At 41.0% G+C, this 22,303-nt stretch overlaps 1 protein-coding gene across 7 annotated transcripts in view; it reads right to left on the bottom strand.

Moving 5' to 3' along the window:
* Nucleotides 1-1,698: 1,698 nt before the first annotated feature.
* LOC308593688 (protocadherin alpha-C2-like) overlaps nucleotides 1,699-22,303 on the bottom strand; it is a 189,201-nt gene continuing 168,596 nt past the window's right edge. For 6 of the 7 annotated variants that reach the window (XM_081206227.1, XM_081206230.1, XM_081206226.1 and 3 more), the window contains exon 4: nucleotides 1,699-5,223. In XM_081206227.1, the coding sequence (XP_081062353.1) occupies nucleotides 4,913-5,223 (311 nt within the window). In that variant the 3' untranslated portion in view covers nucleotides 1,699-4,912. The remainder of the gene's footprint in view (nucleotides 5,224-22,303) is intronic. The other variant, XM_081206228.1, reaches the window with a different exon arrangement.

Genomic DNA, 22,303 nt, shown 5'->3' with positions numbered 1-22,303 from the left:
GTAAATGAAATGTTTAAAAAAGATCTAAAGGAAAGTGGTTATGTAGAAAAAGATTCTAAATTTCAAACAGATATAATAAACAATGAATGTAAAACTTTGTCAAAAATGTATAAGATATTTTTGGAATGGCATACGAAAGATGAAGAGGTTAAATCGGTAATGATACAATGGGCCAAAGATTTTAGGTATAATATACAATTTGATGAGTGGGAAAAACTGTGGAAAGAGAATGTAAAATTCACTGCATGTACGGCACTGAAAGAAAATGTTATGAAAATGTTTTATAGATGATACATTACACCTGTAAAGTTAGCAAAGATGTATAAGATGTGCAACAAATGTTGGAAATGTAAAGAAAAAGAAGGAACATTCTTTCATGTGTGGTGGGAATGTAAGAAAGTGAAAAGCTTTTGGGAAATGATTTATAATGAAATGAAAAAGATGTTAAGATATACTTTTGTAAAAAAAAAAACCAGAGGCTTTTCTTTTAGGGATTACAGGAAAGGAAATAAGAAGAAAAGACTGTAAACTCTTCCAATATGCAGTTACAGCAGCCAGAATACTGTTGGCCCAGAAATGGAAACAAGAGGAAATACCGACGATAGAAGAATGGAGAATGAAACTGACAGATTATGCGGAATTGGACAAACTAACTGGGAAAATTAGATACACCAGAGACCAAAAGTTCATCGAAGACTGGGGAAAGTTTGTAGATTATCTGAAAAATGTATGTGACGTGAATACAACGCTAGTGGGATTTCAAGAGGCACTGTAAAAACAGAGAAGTATTGTTAATAAGAAATAGATGGAGAAGGGAAGTTTAATGGCAATACGAATGAAGGGAATGTGTATTAAAGATATAAACATGGATGATTGTCAGAGATGCTGAAGGAAGTTCAAAAAGAGACAATTTGTTGAAATTTGGATAAAAATATATAATTGTATGGAAAACTAATAAAAATTTATTTTTTTAAAAAAAGGAATGTGTTTCATCTGTGGGCATTCTTAGGGTTCATATTTCTCAAAGTAGACTTGCCAAAGGAATGGTCCATATGCAGAGTACATATTTGCACTGAAATCAGTCAGGCATGATAATAATCTGATTCTTTCCTTGTTTGTGTTACCTTCTTTCAAACTATTATAAAGCATACCATAATCTTTCAACACATGGAGCAGTAAGTGAAGAGATATTTATAATAATATTAAAACAAGAATGTATATTAAAAAAAGGCTTTGATTAAGTTATTTGGAAGACACATCGTTCAGTGAAAATGACTTGACTATTAATTTGACCCTTGGTTCTCAAGTATCAGGTCTGTAAAAATGAATTTAAGTACAGTGGTACCTCGGGTTACACACGCATCAGGTTACATACGCTTCAGGTTACAGACTCCGCTAACCCAGAAATAGTACCTCGGGTTAAGAACCTTGCTTCAGGATGAGAACAGAAATTGTGCTCTGTCGGTGCAGTGGCAGCGGGAGGCCCCATTAGCTAAGGTGGTGCTTCAGGTTAAGAACAGTTTCAGGTTAAGTGCAGACCTCCGGAACAAATTAAGTTCTTAACCCGAGGTACCACTGTAATCACATTTCTAAAACTCAGCAGAATGCTTTTGTAGTTGCCTAATCTGCCCCAAATATGAATCAGGGTTTCGTAATATTGCAATAGCATGACAACCATGCATTACAACATAGATTGTGGTTTGTTTGTTTATTTTCAAATTATTTTTCCCATTCTAAACACTGGAAATATGTCCAATTGAGCTTCTTTACAAAAACGTGCTAAAAAGTTCCAGTAAATGTGGCAGGCTGCTGTTTTCAACCTCCTATATTCAGCAGTACCAGTGGCTTCAAAAGGATTATTACAAATTAACTTGACTGATCAAAACTGTAACACTTCTTACAAACAGCAACTTTTTGAACTAAATGAACTGTCAGCAAACTTAAAATAATATAAATCCTGAATCCATTCAAAGACATCTGATTTGATCAAATAAAGAGTGAGGATTAAAACTTTTAAGAACTCTTGTATCATAGAGTTGACATTCACAGGACACTCTGAGCTGGATCTCCCATGAACATATACCACGAAACTTCCTTAAGAACATTAACATTTTCTCTTTCAACTGCAGCTCCTCATACATAGTAAGAGGTCATGTGGGAGATTCCTCTGATTTTCAAAAGCAACTTTTTGGGTAGCACAGGACTGGCTGTGTCAAAGCTTCTCCCATATCCTTTAGATACACCCTCCAACATTTCATATAAGGACCGCTGTCTCCACACACACACTTTTCTGCTAATAGATGTTCCTTTTACAAAAATTAAATGTTTAATTTTATTATGGATCTGGTTAGAATTATAGGATGCTAGAATTTTGCAGTGGATCTGATTTTAGTGATTATTGATTAGATGCAACACTAAACACATTCAGCAACTTCTTTCTTTCTTTCTTTCTTTCTTTCTTTCTTTCTTTCTTTCTTTCTTTCTTTCTTTCTTGACTATTTTCACTGAAGTCTGTAAACGATTGCAGACACAACTTCTCTAGAGAGCAGAGGCCGAAGCCTCAGTAATAGCAACTCTAACTCAGTTTTTCAAAAGGCATTCCCCTTCCTCAGATCTCCTCACAAGGCAAATCAGAGTAAAATAGATGAAAGGATTTACTAGGGAAATGAATTAAAATCAGGGGCCATCCTTGATATATAGGGACATTTGGAATGTAAGCTTTGGGTCCCAGCTTTATTCTGAGGAGAAAAACATGATTATATCATTTTATATCACTCCTTCACACACCATATGCTGTTTAAAACACACAATGGATTGAGACCACTAGAAATTCCAGTCCATGTGTCACTTGTGCATTTATCTGTCAGGAGGCAAAAGTTCTTTACTTCATGACCACCCTCACCCCACTTCTGAAATAATATCCTGCGATTTACTAATTTCTTGATTTAAGAAAGATATTTTACTTGTGTTTCAATTCATACACAAAAACCGGTAACTAACAGTGCTTAAAAATATTAACACTACTTCACTTGTTCACAAACGTACAAAATAATAATAATAATAATAATAATGGATTTACATTCAACAGTAAAGCTTAATGTCCACGCTAGGTAATAGTTTCATTGACATTCACATACACAAGCACAGAATAAATATTTCAGGATACTTATAAGAGCATAGAGCATACATACAGTACTTGAATTTTACATAATGAGTGATAGTTGTAGGGTTGGAAATCATAAACTCAGAGAGAAATTAAACTATAGCCCAAGGAAGTCATGAGGGAGGTAATAACACCAAGACACGGCACAGAGCCAGCAGGTGAGTCGATCTGCTTAGTGTGAGAAAGGGTCTGCTTCAGCTTCCTCTGACAAAAAATTGTTTACAAATGTCGTGTATTCAAAGTGCAGAATAAGTAATGCAAAAAGAGAAAGAGAATATCTTGTATTTCTTAATGCATGCAAGAGGCAGTCTCCCCCCAAAACCAGTGACCTGACAGAATAAAGCTGTGATTGGCAGATATAATACAGATGTTTCAGGCAAATTTTTCTAAAGCACTTCAATAGCAGCAATTATATTTTCTAATGGCTGTAAATTTACTTCAGTCTGGGTTAAAGGAATCCTATTTCTTCCTCATTTACAGCTACTTTCCCTTTATAAATAGAGATATCAAATCACAAACAGCATAGATAAGATTTTCTTTTTTGTCCTTACTTTTGCATATGTGTTATGGAAATACTCTGACCTTTTCAGAGACATTATGTGCAAAAGAATGTTAAATAGAGTGGAAACAAGGACATAAAGGAAACATCACAGTCAGTTACATTCCTGAGATGTCAGCCTTCCCTTCCCTTGTTAAACTCCGAGGACATGTCTGCACAGTGGTTTCAAAAGGCATTGGATGTTCCCCGGAAGGACACCCAACTCCCTGCGGTTCATGCATGCCAAGGCCTGGGTAGCAGGACCACTTCTGTCTACACAGCTGGATACAAAATGTGAACAAAGGAATCTCCACTCCTCAAGGTTCCTCTTCAGTTTGTTTGGTGGTTTGTTTGTTTGTTGTTGTTTTGAGAGAGGGGGGGTTCCCCATGCTCCCTGTTTATCGGGGGAGCACTGAGCCAGGAGTGTGGGCAGTTGCTGTGTAGACGTTCCCTGAGGGACATCCTTGCTAGGAGAACAAAAGGCCTTATTGTGGCAATAGGGCCAATGGCTTGGAAGAAGATATACTTCATGGTATAGAGTTATCTGAGTGAGTCTTCCTTTTTTTTTTTGCTGGAGTGTGTATATAAAATATATAAAAGCTCCAGCATACTACACACTAGCTCTTGTAGATTATGAAAAATCTAATTGCAAATTTTAAGATAGTTCCCCAGGCCGCACAGCATTGCACATTAATTTCACAAGGAACTTCACTTGTTTGTGTTTCGGAACGCTTCTTGTGTCGTATTAATCTGATCTTGCATCACCTAGCTGATAATCAGCACACAAAAGTTTCCAATCAGATACAGGGTGCACAATACCAAAAATGTTTAAGTCCCCCTCCCACCCCCCACCCCCCCATAAGTATCATCAGGACAGGATCACAGGAACCACAATGCAAAGAGTCCAACCTCGCACTGGCTGTATTGTGAAGAGTCTCCTTTTCAGCGTAGGAGAAAAGAAACTTGTGTCTGCTTTTTAGATTCTGAAAACAAGCCAGAGTGGAGAAAAAGAGTTAACACCAGGCTTAATAAAGCTTTCAAGACAAAACTGTTAAGCAATCTAGACAGACATTGTGAATTCCCTGTGGATTTCTGAAGTCTTGCACATACAGGAAATTGGCTAACAGTAGGAAGAAGTTGGGAGTTGCTACATAGGAGAGATCTTCCAAGATTACAAAAATTGGCTAAGTAGATTGTTCAGTATAAACCCCTCACTGGTCACTGTTGTCAGTGGTGCTGTTGCCCTTTTCTTTTTTCTCCTGAGCTTTGTTCCCCTTCTTCTTTTTCTTCTTTTTCTTGCTCTCCTCCTTCTTGCCAAAGGTTATGAAGTCACTTTTGTCAGTTTGGCTGTTGGGCGGATCCTGACGGATGGAGATGATTGCAGGAGATCCTGGGATAATGAATTTGTCTGGCAACTCACCGGGACCAGGCTGCTTGGAGTTGCCAGGTCCATATTTAAAGGTCCAACTGTTGCTGTTCACGCCAGCTCCCACGGGAGGGGACACCTCGCCAGCCTCTGGTTCTGTGGGAGGGGGGGAATAAAAGTGAACAATAAACCCTTAGTATTGCAATCAAAGTACTGCAGACAGGTACCGTGCAATTGGGATTTTCTCAAAGACCTGGCTCACAGGTAAAGCTAAGGTAAACCATGGTCCTGCACAAATGTGAGATCCTGAGAGATCCTGGAGGGGACGTTGGGACCACTTTGCTCTTCCTCTGAGCTGTGGCTGAGAGATATGCCATGGTTTGGCTTAATACGTCATCCAAACTCAGGTTTATGGTTTGCCTTGCTCTGGACAAACCACAAGCTGTAACCACAGTTTGCTTTACGGTTCATGGTTTGTCTGAAGGAGCCAAATCACAAGCCTGTGTTGGGATAACACACCAAGGCAAATCGTGGCTTAGCAGGACCAGAGAAGGAATAAAATGGCCCTGAGCTCCTTTCTGGGAGCCCGCACGCTCTGTGTTCATCCTAAGCCATAGTTTTGTACAGTGGTGCCTCGCAAGACGAAAAGAATCCGTTCTGTGATTCTCTTCGTCTAGCGGTTTTTTCGTCTTGCGAAGCAAGCCCATTGACGGATTAGCGGATTAGCGCTATTAGTGGCTTTTAGCGGCTTATCTGCTGATCGGATCAGCTGATAAGCGACTTAGTGGCTTAGAAAAAGGGGGGGAGGGAAAAAAGCAGGAACTCGCAAGACATTGTTGTCTTGCAAAGCAAGCCCATAGGAAATTCGTTTTGCGAAGCACCTCCAAAACGGAAAACTCTTTCGTCTAGCTAGTTTTCCGTCTTGCGAGGCATTCGTCTTGCGGGGCACCACTGTATTAGAATTATAAGTGAACCGGGACAAATAAAGGTAACAGCATACAGACTTCTCTGCAGATGGGGTCTGTCTTCTCTAATTCAATTTACAAAAACATTATGTTGCTTAGTGCTCTTTCAAAACACTGGAAAAAGAAAACCACAGGGGATTGCAAACTGGAATGCCAAGTCATTACAAGGGATGCATTGCAAGTTCAATATAATTTGGGGGTGACAATATTTCAGTGTATTAAATAGCTACAAATGTTTGATGACCTATTCTTATCATACCACATCTTCACAACTGGAATATTGCATACAAATCATATATTAGCAGGACTCATAGGAATCCACTGAATTTCATATTGAATGCAAATTAAAGCAAGCCTGATCCTGATCACACTCCCTCTCCTGCTATTGACATAACCTGCAAACCATAAAAAATAAGCTTATTAAATGCCCTCACCCCATTTCACATATGATCTATTTTGACCCCAAAGGATTGAGTCCTAAATGTGTTAACTAGTGAATAAGTCCCACTGAAGAGAAGTGTGACTTACTTCTGAGTAAACATGCATGGATACTTTAACTAATGGGTAGGTTGGTTATTCTGCATAGGTTGCAAGGAAATGAATTTGCTCAGATCACTGTGTCCAACTAGGAAACTGTAAACCCCTTTTTTTCTGGAGTCTGGTGCAAGTAATTTTTTAAAAGTCTGCCAGATTAAAACTTTCATGGCTAGTGTAAATAAGTGTCTGAAACAGCAATTCACATATTCCTAATATTTAAAAATAATATTATTGCAGAGTTTCTATTTTATAAAATTTAATCTGTCCATCTTAACCAATGAATTATCTTTCTTTTGATGCCTTTAAACTGCATCATCTAATGTTTTGGTTTTCTATGGCATTCTTTTGTAATGTCCAGCATCTGACTATTAAGGCTTGCTTTTTTGTGATTCCAGTATTCCAGAAACGACTTCAGTGCACAAGACCCTGCCATATATCTTCAGTCTTTGTTTTAGCTTAATTAAATCTTTTCTGAGTGGAGATTGTGTGTCCTTCTCACTTCCATTATTCCCCTCACTGCCTTGGAATAATAAATTACACAGCTGAACTTTGTGTGCCTAATACAAATCATGATTCAACACTCCCTCCTGTTGTACAAAACGGAAACTAGTGTTCTGAATATTAAACATATATTTGTCCATAACCTCTGCAATTAGTCCCAACAACCCTGACCTATATACATAGCTTTTCTGTTTTCGTGTCTGAATGGGAAAGGGTGAGGTTGGAATGGGATACGAGAGGGCAAGAGACAAAAGAGGGAAAACATCAGTCACTAGGGCTCGTCCTTAGTGTTCGGCACTGTATGCAACAATGAATCAAACTCAGGAGAAATACTTTGCAATTGTTTCTCTCTGCACAATTGGCTCTCTGCCACCAGCACCCACTGGGTGGAGAGGATAGCTTTTCTATGTGACACAACAGCAATCAGAATATAAAGAAGAATTCAGAAGTAAATATCTTTTACTTGCAGACCAAAGTCCATTCTATAACCATGTTCTGGTATCTCTGTATACAAGGCATTGATTCTATCCTTGTTTCCTGTTTTCCTTCCAGGTTTTAAGAGGGAGAAACATGGGTGAGGGCATAGCCAGGCCTCATATTAGGGGGGCAGGCTTTTGTTGGGGGGTGCAGAGCCTCATATTTGTACTGATTTGTATTGATTTGGGGGGGCAGCTGCCCCCTCCTGCCCTCACTTGGCTACACCCATGGGGAGAAAAACAAGGATTTGAACAGAACTTTCTAACCTGTAGCTTTGATCATATTCTTAACCATATCTCAGAACAGGGTGGTACCTCATTTTTCTAACAATGTTCATGTGACTTAACAGATGCTCAACATGGTGTGGTTTTTCTCATCCTAAGGATGAAGTAATTGAAAAAACTACAATGTCAAAATGCTGTCCTGAACAACCAGGTAATAGTCCTCCTATAATCACTGTGACGTTATTTGAATATTTTGCAGGAAAATAATTTACAATAATTAGCATCCTTGTACTGAGGCTCCAAGACTTTGGCCACCTCATGAGAAGAGAAGACTCCCTGGAAAAGACCCTGATGTTGGGAAAGATGGAGGGCACAAGGAGAAGGGGACGACAGAGGACGAGATGGTTGGACAGTGTTCTCGAAGCTACCAGGATGAGTTTGACCAAACTGCAGGAGGCAGTGGAAGACAGGAGGGCCTGGCGTGCTCTGGTCCAGGGGGTCACGAAGAGGCGGACACGACTAAGCGACTAAACAACAACAACAACAACTTTTAATAATCTTTTTAAATTTTCTGAAAAGCTGAACCAGCCCTTTCAGGACCACTTTGAGAGTATTCCTTTATAGAAAGTGACAGGTGCCTCCTTGTATTGAAATGAATAGGGAGGAACCCTCACATTTAGAAAGGCTCCATGTGGGTATTCAGAATTCTGATCTGGGCAGTTACCTGTAAAAGGCCTCAATATTCAGCAGTGACTGCTCCCCACATCAAATGGAGGGCGCCTTTTGCGTGGTCGCGCGCAGCCCCCCAGATCCCATTGCAGATCCTGGTAGTACCGGCTGGCTTCACCCTCCCCAGGCTGGACACCTGGAGCTCTCCGCCTACCTCAGCCAATCGCCCAATCCTGCCTGGGGAGGCGTTGCCAGGGGAACGGCCAGGTAGGGGGAGGGACCACCCTGCCAACACAACAGAAGGTGAACCTGCCAAGCGTCAGTTGGCCCCAGAGCTTCTCCCACCCTGCCCTCCCTCAGTTAACCCTTCTTTTGCAGGTTAACCTCTTCTCCACAGGTACGCAGCCGCTGTTACATCACAGTTGCTGTTGAAGGGCCAGAAAGGAATTTCCCTGCATTGGCATGTTTTGCCTTCCCCGTAGCAAAACGTCACAACTTTGGTGGTTTCAGGCCTTGGGCAGAATCCTTTAGTCTATATTCCTAAAATGGGGGGGGGGTGTGAAGCAGTGACCCACGCCCCCCTTGCGGCGGTGATCACAGGGTTCCCCATTAAAGGGTCTTGAGGGGAGGCATTGGCCATATGCCGAGAGGTTGTCATTGCTCTCCCCTGCGGCGGCGGCGAAACAGGGGGCGGGCTCTCTGCTTGAACATATGTTCTCCAGAGCCAGCCCAATCCCCACATATTCTGGATAACCCTGATGTCTCCCAGATCCCCAGCTGGGAACTGGGAAGGATAAACACCCAATGGCTGAGCCAAGGTTTCCCTACATCTGAAACTTAATAAAGTTGTGGCCACGTTGTCTTGAGTCATTATTCCACTCGGGATTGGGGGGACTCCGCCTGTCCACGCAATAGAGTTTATATATCTGCCTGACAACATGCCCATCCCTCTGCTGTGCTTTCCATCCCTTATGCCAGGCATGTCCAAAGTCCATTTCGGGGGCCTAATGAGAACCGCCGGTCAGTTTAATCCAGTCCCTGTGGCAGGTTATATCCTGGGGTAAAATCATTAAAAAAGCTCAACAACTTCAATCCTAAAAAAACTTTGGTCGGCCCTCATGGCCCTTCACTTCATCAAATCTGGCCCTCTTTGAAAAAAGTTTGGACACCACTGCCTTATTCAGATGTCCCTTATCACTTATACTGGCCCACTGCACACATCAGAAAGTGTGGAGGTTGTGGAAACCGCGCTGTGTGGTCAGTGATCAGCAAGGAGGATTAGAGCAGAAGAGCTCATGGCCCCCAAACATTCTTCGTCCCCCTCCATGCTTGCCTCTCAGTGGGCAACAGCTACCTATCCAAACGCCAGGCAAACCAACCCGTCTAACTCTCTCATATTTCTGGCATCAGCCTGGCAAGGAAAACGTCTGGAGGGTCCCTGGATGGTTCAGCTGAAAGCTCTCAGGCTGCCTGGTGGTGTGTTGTGAAACATGGAGCACAGTGTTGGGGTGTGGAGACACATTGGGGTGCAGGCAGACTTTACGTGTGCTGTGAGATTCCTCCACACACTCCTCTCTCGGTGGGGAAGGCTACAGCAAACTTTCACGTAGTGAATTAACTTGCATGGCAATTAGTGTAAAAGCTGTGGGTGTTGCATGTCATCTTTATATAGATGTGAAAAGTTTGATTGCAAGAGAAAAGAACACATAATTCACATAGTCTCTTAATTTGGGCTGTATTAAAAAAGCAAAATATTATTTTAAAATGTCCAGATTCATAAAACATGCACATTTCAGTATTAGTTTGGAGCCCAAAACTGTTTCTTATGATTTTGGAGCAGGATCTGAGCTTGTGCTGCCTCCCTTTCATGTCAGTGGGGTGAGTGTGGAAAAAGTACCCCCAGGAATTCCTCCCTCTAATTTCCTTAGCGCAGAATCATGTGGGGGTTTTTTCCTTGCATGCATGAATTTTGTCCTGGTTATAGGAGTCTCTTTTCCAAAGCACAAAATCTGTAAAACTATCCAGCTGGAGAAGACGAGTTTTGCTTGTAATCCATTTTAAATGAAGGAGAAGTAGAACAAAGCTGACAATACAGAGTGGCAGGTAAAAACAGGCTGGAATTGAGATGTCTCCGGCAGGCAAGATGGCTGCTCACTGAGCACAGCGCAGTGCAATTCAATCAGCAACTCAGTGTTCTGGCAGCAACACCAAAGAGAGTATTTTCTTTCTTCCTTTTTATGCATGCTCTCATATTCTCCACACAGCCCTAAAGCCACAATCTGTCATTTCACAGGAACAGGTGGGGCTCACTCTACATAATGAAAGCTATATTGTAAGCACCATGCTTTGGCTCTGTCTCATGTCCCTCCGATGCTTTCTTTTAATAAATCTTTCTCGTGAACAGACTCCCCTTTTCAAATGCACCCCCCCCCGCACGCACACACAACCCCCTGCAAGGAGAATCAGTACTGGCTGCATGCAAAGCTCCCTTTCCTGACAAGAGACATTTGCATTGTGTGGCATGTTCAGCCCAGACAATATGCAGCGCCACCTCTTTTCATTCATCAATCCTCTCTTCCTCTTTAAGGATTTTGACATCTAGTGCATCTGAAAGGTCATTCAGATAAAAGCCTTAACCCAAACTACTGCCATTACATCTAAAAGGAAATTTTGCTGGTTGCACTTGTTTTTTAAAGGCTGCATGCACACCATACATTTAAAGCACAGAACCTCGCCCAAAAAATCCTGGGAACTATAGTTTACCTCTCACAGAGCTATAGCCCCCCTCATCCTTAATAAACTATCATTCCTATGATTTTTGGGGGGAAGTCATGTGCATTAAATGTAATCCACACTATGAATAAAGACCCTCTCTATATTTAGGACAGGCTCAATCATTTATCCGAAGGGTCAGTGTAAATTAACTTTACTGTACTATTTAGTGATGAAATTCTTTAGAACACAGAGTGGGATGCAAGCTGGCAGGGAATTGCAGAGAGCGCCCCATTTCTCTGCTTTCCTTTTTGTTTGTGCTAAGCAGGCTGCTGCTTTTCCCTCTGGCTGGCATGATGAATATTTCCTGCTACAGAGGAGTCCTACATTCTGCCGACTAATTCTGGAACAGCTCACGGAGAGCAAACACTATTTGCTTGCTGAGAGAAAACTGTGTGTGCAAGAGAGGGAGGGAAATATTCTGTCTCCAAATATTCTGAATGCACTGATTTTCCCTAAACCTATTTTGGATTAAAATAGCCATGTAATATATTGTTGTTATAGTAGCCAAGAAAAATAACAATATTAGAACTGCCAGCAAAAGAAGATATAGAGGGTGAAAATCCACATTCTACCTTGTTAACTACTGTCTCTCAGAGTAAGCCAACTCGTAATTTTAAGCAGCGATCAAACAAACACAAAAAAGGCAAAGCTTCATTTATGTTATTCACTTGATAGAGATGTGCAACAGGCAAAGTGAAACACAATTTCTCCTGTGCTGCTCGCAAGTGATGCTTCATTTTTAATGCATTGGCTGTACACACCTATACATGCCTCTTCAGAAGTCTTTAGCATTCAATGGGATTTATTCCCAAATAAACATGTTCTACTATTGCAGCCTAAACTGAGATGTGCAGCTGCTGAATGACTGTTCATCTTGAGTTTCATGCTCTCAACTGAATTGGGCAACAATTCTTATCATACTACTTGTATTAATTGTCCTACCAGTGCCAGGAAGTCTGTGGTATCAACAACTGTTTTGTAAATTTGTCAATGTTAAGTAATTCTCACTTTCTCTGTACTTTCTGCATTGCATTTCACTCTGACCTTAGTGCTTATAAATCCCTACGCACACTCCAATCCATATTATATAGCTAAAACAGAAGATAACACTTCATGAAACTGACAATGTTTATGCCATAATGAAATAATTAGTCTTTAAATTGCTGAAACATTATAGGTTGGAACAGACTAACAGACTATGGCAAAACCTGTTATATAATCAGTGCAATAAGGTAAGTAAGAATTTGACTATTCCAGTGCCATACAGTCACACCTCATGTTGCATCCGCTTCAGGTTACGTGTTTTCGTGTTGCATCCCACGGCAACCCGGAAGTACCAGAATGTGTTACTTCTGGGTTTCGCCACTCGCGCATGCACAGAAGTGCTAAACTGCGCTTCATGCATGCACAGAAGCGCTAAATCGTGCCGCACACATGCGCAGACGCGGCGCTTCGGCCTGCGTCAGTTCCATGTTACGGACAGGCCTCCGGAACGGATCCTGCCCGTAACACGAAGTTCCAATGTATTATAGAATTATAGACTCATAGAATTGTAGAATTGGAAGGGACCCCAAGGATTCTCTAGTCCAACCCCCTGCAATGCATGAATCTCAACTAAAGCATCCATGACAGATGACCATTCAACCCTGCAGCACCCCACTTGTCACTTAATCATAATTTATTAAACCTCTAAGCGAAAGCACATCAAAGTGCAAGTAGATAAATAGGTACTGCTCCGGCGGGAAGGTAAACGGTGTTTCCGTGCACTGCTCTGGTTCGCCAGAAGCAGCTTTGTCATGCTGGCCACATGACCCGGAAGCTGTACGCCGACTCCCTCGGCCAGTAAAGCGAGACGAGCGCCGCAACCCCAGAATCAGTCACGACTGGACCTAATGGTCAGGGGTCCCTTTACCTTTAACATAGCTAAACAATGGAACTCCTTGCGCAGCCCAGTTGTCACCTGGGTTTGCTCCATGTTAGAGTACATGCTTGCATGCAAAAGTTCCTCAGTTCATTCCCTGTTATCTCTGCAAGGCTTGGAAAAAAGCCTTGGGTCTGGAACCATAGAAAGGAGGCACCACTCCTAAGCAGGGAATACTGAACTAGATGGACCAGTCATTTGACTCTATCTATATAAGTCAGCTTCCTATGTTCCTAACCTTTGATCCTGAAACAGGAGAAACCACAGGCACTATTCCGTGGCACAGCCAGTGGGATAACCTTTAAAAGATACTCCCTCTCCAAAAGGCCATGTTTCTGTCCTCCTGACTTTGGTATAAAAGAGGTTTTTCAGCCTACCAAGGATCTGACAGTAACAACCCCTTCACCATGGTAGTATAAAATTCTGGCTTGGGGCTTCCGGTCCTGCCTGCCTTAAAGGAGGCAGCCCCCACGACAGCGGGGGATCATTGGCAAACAAAAAACAAGGATGACAGAGGGGAAATCATCCTTGCAATTCCCCCCAGGGACGGGGGGGGGGGTCTTCTCCCGCAGTTCATCTGGGTACCTGGCTCTCGCTCTGGCATGGAATGTGGGAGGCATGGAGGCGTTGAGTGCAAAAGCACTCCGCCTGGTGAAAACCCTCCTATGCCACCATTAAGAAGCAGAGGTTCTTCGTATAATTGGATCTTTAATTGGCTTTAAAGAACTGGCGCATGATGGGAAAGGGTTGCAAAAACATACTGCCAAATATACCAGCTACATGGATCAAAGCTTTGAATTGAGATAAGATTTTTTTTCAGAGTGAGAGTCGGTTGGGAAGCCCATGGTTTATATATATTTATATATAAAGCTTCTTTTATATATTTATGATTCGGCAACCCTCTCCAGAATATAAGATAAATAGATATTTACAAGTGAGGAAGGGACGTTGGAGTAATATTGATATTAACAAGCAAAAAATGGAAACTGTGTAAAATTGAGACTAAAACCAAAATCAAAAGAGATTCTAAGAGAAATTAAGTTCCATCAAGCACAATATGCGAAATTGATAAATCAAGAAGTGGAATGGAAAATTAAACAAATGAAACAAAGATCATTTGAATCGGCGAACAAATGTGGAAAACTGCTAGCATGGCAGTTGAAAAGGAGACAAAAATTGAACTTTGTTACTAATCTAGAGGTTGAAGGGAGAAATACTCAGAAACCAGAAGAAATTAGAAAGTGTTTCCAGAAATATTTCAAAAAACTGTATACGCAAAGGCCTCAGGAAGTGTCTGAGATAGACCAATTTTTAAAAGCTAATGGTTTACCAAAACTATCTCAGGAGAAGAGATCAATCCTGAATTACAGAATAACACAACAGGAAATCGAGGGTGCCATTCAGAATATGCAACTAGGCAAATCTCCAGGCCCAGATGGACTTACCTCCAAGTACTATAAGACTTTAAAAGACTATTTGATACAACCACTAATGGAGGTTTGTAATCAGATTATGGAGGGGAGGAGGGCACCGGAAACGTGGAAAGAAGCTTTCATCACATTGATACCTAAACTGGAAACTGAAAAGACCCAGCTTAAGAACTACCGTCCCATCTCACTCCTAAATGTGGATTACAAAATTTTTGCGGATATTTTGGCAAGTAGGCTTAAAAAGGTGTTAAATGAAGTAATTCATAAGGACCAGGCAGGCTTTCTCCCAGGCAGACATTTGTCTGATAATACTAGGAACATTATTGATATTTTGGAACTTTTGCAAACCAACATTAATACCAAAGCAGTGTTAATTTTTATTGACGCGGAGAAGGCCTTTGACAATATTTCTTGGAAGTTTATGAAGAAAAATTGGAAGGGATGGGAGTGGGACGGGGGTTTGAAAATGGCATAGAAGCAATTTATTCAGAACAAAAAGCTAAGTTGATAGTGAACAATGTGGTGACAGAAGAGTTTAAAATTGAAAAAGGAACACGACAGGGGTGCCCTCTATCCCCCCTGTTATTTATCTCAGTCCTGGAGATGCTTTTGAACATGATCAGGGAGGATCGGTTGGTGCAAGGAGTACAGGTCGGAGTGAAACAATATAAACTGAAAGCTTTTGCAGATGACTTGGTTTTAACATTACAGGAGCCAGAACCCAGTACAAAAAGAGTTTTAGAACTGATTCATGAGTTTGGTCGGGTGGCGGGATTTAAGTTGAACAAACAAAAAACTAAAGTTTTGGGGGAAAGCTTGACACCTTTAGAAACAGATGGGTTTCAGAAGGAAACAGAGTTAAATGTGGTCAAAAAAGTGAAATACCTGGGGGTCAACTTGTCTTCCAAAAACTTGAACTTATTTAAAGATAATTATGAAAAATGTTGGTCAGAAGTTAAAAAGGATCTAGAAACCTGGTCAAGATTGAAACTTTCCTTGTTGGGTCGAACTGCAGCTATAAAAATGAATGTATTGCCAAAGATGTTGTTTCTGTTTCAAACCCTACAGATCGTGGACAGAGTGGAATGTTTTGGAAAGTGGCAGAAGGATATTTCAAAGTTTGTCTGGCAGGGCAAAAAGCCCCGAATAAAGTTTAAAATATTAACTGATGCAAAAGAAAGAGGGAGGTTTGCCCTGCCGGACTTAAGGTTATATTATGAAGCGGCAGCCTTCTGCTGGATGAAAGATTGGTTGCTTTTAGAGAACACGGATGTCCTAGATCTGGAAGGGTTTAATAACTCGTTAGGTTGGCATGCATACTTGTGGTACGACAAGGTAAGGATCCACAAAATGTTCAAAAACCATATTGTCAGAAAAGCAATATTTATGGTCTGGATAAAATATAAAGACTTACTAGAAGGTAAGACCCCGAGGTGGTTATCACCAGTAGAGGCCAAGGCCCGAAAAAAACCCAATATGGAGGCCGGTTGGCTGAAATATGGGGAAATAATAGAAAAAATTGGAGACAATTGGAGGTTACAGAGCTATGAAAAACTAAAGAATAAGGTGCAAGATTGGTTTCATTATGCTCAAATTCAAGAGGTTTTTAAATTGGATAAAAAAACAGGATTCCAGGTGGAAAAATCGAAACTAGAGACAGAACTGTTAGAACCAAAGACTAAGGTACTCTCGAGAATGTATAACTTGCTGCTTAAATGGAACACTCAGGATGAGATAGTCAAATCAGCCATGATAAAATGGGCTCAAGACATTGGGTACAACATTATGTTTGAAGACTGGGAAAGGTTATGGACCACTGGTATGAAATTTACGGCATGTAATGCCTTGAAAGAAAACATTATGAAAATGATATACAGGTGGTACATGACCCCAGTAAAGCTTGCTAAGATATATCATCTGTCTGATAATAAATGTTGGAAATGTAAGGAGGCTGAAGGGACATTCTTTCACCTCTGGTGGACTTGTCCAAAAGTGAAGGTCTTCTGGGAAATGATCTACAATGAGTTAAAAAAGGTGTTTAAGTACACCTTCCCTAAGAAACCAGAGGCCTTCCTCCTGGGCATTGTCGGCCAGAAGGTGTCAAAGAAGGATAGAACTTTTTTTATGTACGCAACTACAGCAGCAAGAATTCTTATCGCAAAACACTGGAAGACACAAGATTTACCCACACTGGAAGAGTGGCAGACGCAATTGATGGACTATATGGAACTGGCTGAAATGACTGGCAGGATCTGAGACTTGGAAGAAGAAGCAATGGAGGAGGACTGGAAAAAATTCAAAGACTACTTACAAAAATTTTATAAGTTATATGAATGTTAAGAACTCGCATGATTTGGAAAAGTTAGCTCCAGCAATAAGATTTGATGGTATGAGAAATTAAGTTAGATTAATGAAAGGACTAAGGTTTAAAATAACATTACATCTGCCCTTCGAGTAAATTGATAATAAGTAATTTAAACTTAAAATATAACTACTTGAAAGAACAAAAGAATGCATGAAACAAGGTTATAATTTGCTGATATTTTTATTGTCAAGAATGCACGGTGAGGGAGACGTGGGGAAGTCCGGTTAGTTGTGGGGAAAAGTTTTGAAAAGATGATTTTTTCTTTCTTTCTCTTTTCTTTTCTGTAATTTCTTTGTATATCCGACTTTGTAACCCTATCTGGAAAAATACAATAAAAAAAAAATGGAAACTGTGTGTGATCTGAAATGAAGAAAGGAGGAGGGGAAGCTCAAGTATGACTGTGTTGGAAAGAAAGAATAATTCCCCTCACCTCTGTTTAAAAACAACAGACAAGGAAAAAGAGACTAAGATTTGTGTGTGCTACTGATGAAATGTAATCTAAGATAAAGTTTAATTGGGCCATAAATCTCTTGCTGGAAGGAAAAGAATTTGGGGGCTGTGATAAGAACGCTGCACAGATTCTGGGAGTTGGAAAGGAGTATTAAATCTTCAGCGCATTCAAAGACTGCCCAGCTTTTCCTAGGCTGAGAGAAAAATGGTGAAGATCCGATATGGTTTCTAGCAGACTGTCGCCTGTTCCAAGACATCAAAGCAAGGGACAAAGAGAAAAGACCTCTGAGAAACTTCAAGATTCAGTTCTGCCCCAAGCCACGATGGGAGAAAACAACAGAGACAACACCAAATATGGACAGAAGGAATCTCCATGTATATAGCAGTTTTCACACACAGGGCAGAATAAAGATAATAATTTGAGTTCCTCACTTGAAGCTTTATAAATTTATATATTCTAACATCAGAAATGGAAATCATTAATTATGTAGCTGTTCACTAAGGGATTATTATTATAACTGAAATTACTTAAGATTATGGAACGCAGTGATATAAGATCAAAAATGCACCCAAACCACCATGCGGGGAGCCACTTTTACTAAAATGTATTAATTGGAAGTTGATTGGCACTTTGTATAATTTGGGAATTAATTGTGATTGTTATAATTTGGCTATTATTGAGGGTATACTGCAAAACTAATTAAAAAAATTAAAATAAACTTATGGTGACTGCTGCTTCTCATACCCCACCCCCACCCCTTCTGCCCTGCATGGAGCAAGGAGCAATAAATGACAAGCCCTGGGTGAAATCTAGACACATATAAAAAACGCTGTGAAAATGCTTTAAAAAAAAAAGTTTTGAAAAATATATTGAATTTGCCATAGCTCACCATCACCATCTCATATTTGTATAATGAACTTTACAACACACTTAAAATGTTTTATTTGCAGCTATATAGCTGAGTCCCCGGTTTAGTGTGACCTATGAACCAGCACTTGTGGTGTGTTCTCCCAAGAAAAGCATGGGCAGTAAATGAATTCCACTTGTGGTTTGTTTGGAAAGAAACAGACCCTGAGCAAGTAGGGGGGAACTGTCCTACTTGCATATTATGAAGCTTTCAAAGTATGGAGCAAAATATTGTCACTTGTTTATTGCTGTAGGTCAGAATGCTTTTAAAGGGGCCAGTCTGAACATAGGAATCCCTACAAACAAATACAAATAAATATAGATCTTTATTTTATTTTACACTTAGTGATGGCCTACTTTAGGACACTTTAGTGTTAGATCAATCAGTCCTATAATTACGCACTGTGATGCAGGGCCACAAATTTTATTATTTTGTATTCCTGGATTGATGTGTTGCGGTATGTGTTTGCCATGGCCTTTGACCAAAAGAATGAAATGTATTTATTTACATAAATATGCACACATACATTAATGCATTTCAAAATCCTTGGTATCTTCTTTTTATGCAAACTAAAGTGTAACCAAATTACTGCAGGAATAGTGTGTAGGGTCTTTCCAGTGTTAACTCAAATGGGTCACTGGGCACGATGAACTTTATATAAACAATGTTTTATTCTGGTCTTCACCCCCCCCCAAAAAAGGCTTCTAGAGCAATTTGCAAATCAGTACAAACAAGACAGCCCCTGCTCTCGGGCTTATAATAAAAAATACCCAACACAAAAGGAAACTGGACTGGGAGGGAGGAGAATATAAACAGACTCAGTTACCAATTCTTAGCAACAAGTTCTAATAAGCTGCTAGGGCAGAAGCAGGTCAAGGAGATGAGGGGGCAGAAGCTGCCGATCTCAATGGAATGGCCCTGCATTCCTTTTCCATGACAAGCGCCACATGCTTAAATTCCCTCATCTACATACCTAGTAAAGGTGCAGTGACCTTGCCACCTTTTGAATGAGTGAGTCATACCAGCATTGATACCACCAAACACAGAGTAAAATACTGGTGGAGATGATGATGATGAGTTGGTCCCTTGCTTATGTGTGTGCTAATGATGGACTCCAGATTTATCAAGGTTAAAGATTTAACAACCCTTTCCCATGTGGGAGCAGAGATCTTTCAATGGAGCTGACGTTCGTCACAAGCACAGAGCTGTCATATCAAAAAAATTAAAGTAAGGAATGGTACAGCAACCCTAGTAAAGAAATGTGCAGTATGTTCTATTATGGTTAGAAACATAATGCTTGGAGGAAATGTAACTTGGCAGTGTTCCCTGTAGCGTTGCCAACTTTTGAAGCTGCGCCTGTAGCTGTCTCTTAAGCACTAATTTAATCTACAGCCTTGGTCTTCGACTGGTGGCGCACGACCCACAAATGGGTCACAGCCTGATCCAAGGTGGGTTGCAACAAGAGTACTAAAGGTAAAGGTAAAGGGACCCCTGACCGTTAGGTCCACTCGTGGCCGACTCTGGCGTTGCGGCGCTCATCTTGCTTTACTGGCCAAGGGAGCCGTCGTACAGCTTCCAGGTCATGTGGCCAGCATGCTTCTGGCAAACCAGAGCAGCGCACGGAAACACCGTTTAGCTTCCCGCCAGAGCAGTACCTATTTATCTACTTGTACTTTGATGCGCTTTCAAACTGCTAGGTTGGCAGGAGCAGGGACGGAGCAACAGGAGCTCACCCTGTCACGGAGATTCGAACCACAGACCTTTTGATCAGCAAGTCCTAGGCTCTGTGGTTTAACCCACAGCGCTACCCGCGTCCAACAAGAGTACTACCACCATGTAAAAGGCCTCCAAGCCATTCTGAGAGATGAGGAAGGTTCTGGAGTTTAACTATGGCCCTTCCCCCTTTTTTTAAATGCTAAGGAGCTGGCTGCCATAGGGATGGGAAGGCACAGTGCAGAAAATTATTCCTTCCAGGGTACCAGGTATCTGAGGATCAGATCACAGATACAGCTAGCAGCAATATCCATGGTTGCAGCAACTGGAAAACCATTGTTGAAATCATGGGAATTGCTAGCTACTGAATCTGTGATCAGCTGCTTGGGCTGTTTGCATGAATGTATGTCTGGGGAAAGTGGGACTGTTCCCTCGCAATGTGAAATGTATTGTGTGAACTGAATCTAAATACCACCAAGAGGATTTATTCCAGGGGAAAGTGTGAGGGCTTCACTGCTTCCTTCACCTACTGGAGAAAAGACTATGCCCTTTTCTTCCTGCTCTGGTTGCGTCTGCCATAGTACAGTTAGTGTGCAATATTAAGCAGGCATTGTATTCCTCTGCTCCTAAGGGAGTGGGAATGGCAGTGAACAATTGAGAGGCTCCTTGGGGAAGCCGGCCCATCTGTTGCTTTCACTTTCAGAGTCTTTGCCCATTTATTCCCCCTTACAAAAGTAAAGTTAAATCTATTGGTGTGTTGTATAGCCAAGACACTATTGTGCATCTGTGGTCTGGGTGCACTTGCCTCATAGCACAATAACAATATATGCGCACATCAATAAATGTTTTCTAAACCCCATTTCAGAATCACATTTTCATTATTTCACTTAAAAATTATTTAAATCTTCCTTGGTTCCTTTCCTTGTACCTAAACCACTGGGTTTTTTTCATTCCCTGCCATATAATTTATATGGGGTTTTCTCTGCTTGAATGAACAGTTCACATCTTTAAAGCTGCTGTACTTTCAGAATTTCAAGAGATGCTCATTTTCTCTTCCTGGTTCTCTCAATTTATTTTCCTTCATTTATTTCCCCCCTGCTAAATTAAATTTTAGCATTCACTTCTCCATGTTCCTTGAGTCCTAGTCATTCCACACCCCCATTTCTATTTTTCTGACCCTGTCCTGTTTATCACACATCAACCTCTCTCTTTGTGTCTCTCTCTCACACACAGTTTATGATCTCCTGCACCACTCCAGCCCAGAACCTCTTCTATTGACTTTTTGTCTCATCAGAGTGACTTTTCCATCCCATAGGGCACTGAAGCCATGTCCTAATTAATGTTTGCTAATGAAAACGATGGCTTCTAGGTAGGGTGCTCTAGGTTCAGCTAGGCATTCTGCAAAACCATTGCTTTGATCCATTGTGCTATTGTACTGCTGTGTCTTTCTTTCTTTCTTTCTTTCTTTCTTTCTTTCTTTCTTTCTTTCTTTCTTTCTTTCTTTCAATATAGGGTGTACTTTAAATATAGGGTGTGTACACAGTCTCAGTTCAGATACCAGTAGTGAATTGTTCTGTTGGGTGTGTCTGTGTGTGTGTGGATGCAGAGGAGGACATGACTGAAGCAACAAAGCACTAGAGATTTAGCGGGATGGTGGGGTCACCTTCTTACACCCAAGCACAATATTTAATGTTGGAATTAGGCCCCCTACAAGCTCCATTTACACTTGAATGGAGCAGAAAAAGGAATGAGCAAATGAGCCTGCTCTCATACTCTCCTGTTGTTGACTCTTGCAAAGGGAAGGTGAGGTGGAGAGACTGAGCCTCAGCTACAATATTTCAGGCTACATGTGGCTGCTCACACAACTGAATGCTCCTCTGTATGAGAGAAATCTGCATTTTCCCTGTGAAATCTGGGATTACTTTGGCAAACTGCCAGAACTGCATGCTTCCCACAATATGTGACTCATGTTACATCAGCCATTTTCTATCACCTTCTGTTAAAATCTCATCCTGTTATTATTGCTTTTATGAACGCACTACAAACAAAGCCAGTAGGACACCAATTCAAGTTAATAAGGCGGGGGGAAAGTATTAATTAGATGGGATGGGGAGATGCTAATGCAAACTGATGAGCCTGATGGAGACATACCATATTATTCTCCCTCCCCAGCTCTTCCAAACTTGGTGGGCTAAGTCAACATTATCCATTGTTAGCTTTCTGCTCAAAATTGTGTGGAGAGGGACAAAAATTCAGTTTTGTATGTATAAACAGAGGTGTTTTGGGGGACCCCAAAGGTTT

This window comes from Podarcis bocagei, assembly GCF_964188305.1.
Source record: "Podarcis bocagei genome assembly, chromosome: 8".
NCBI classification, from domain to species: Eukaryota; Metazoa; Chordata; class Lepidosauria; order Squamata; family Lacertidae; genus Podarcis; species Podarcis bocagei.
Note: the sequence above shows the minus strand (reverse complement) of the source record. Positions and strands in the feature narration are given on the sequence as shown.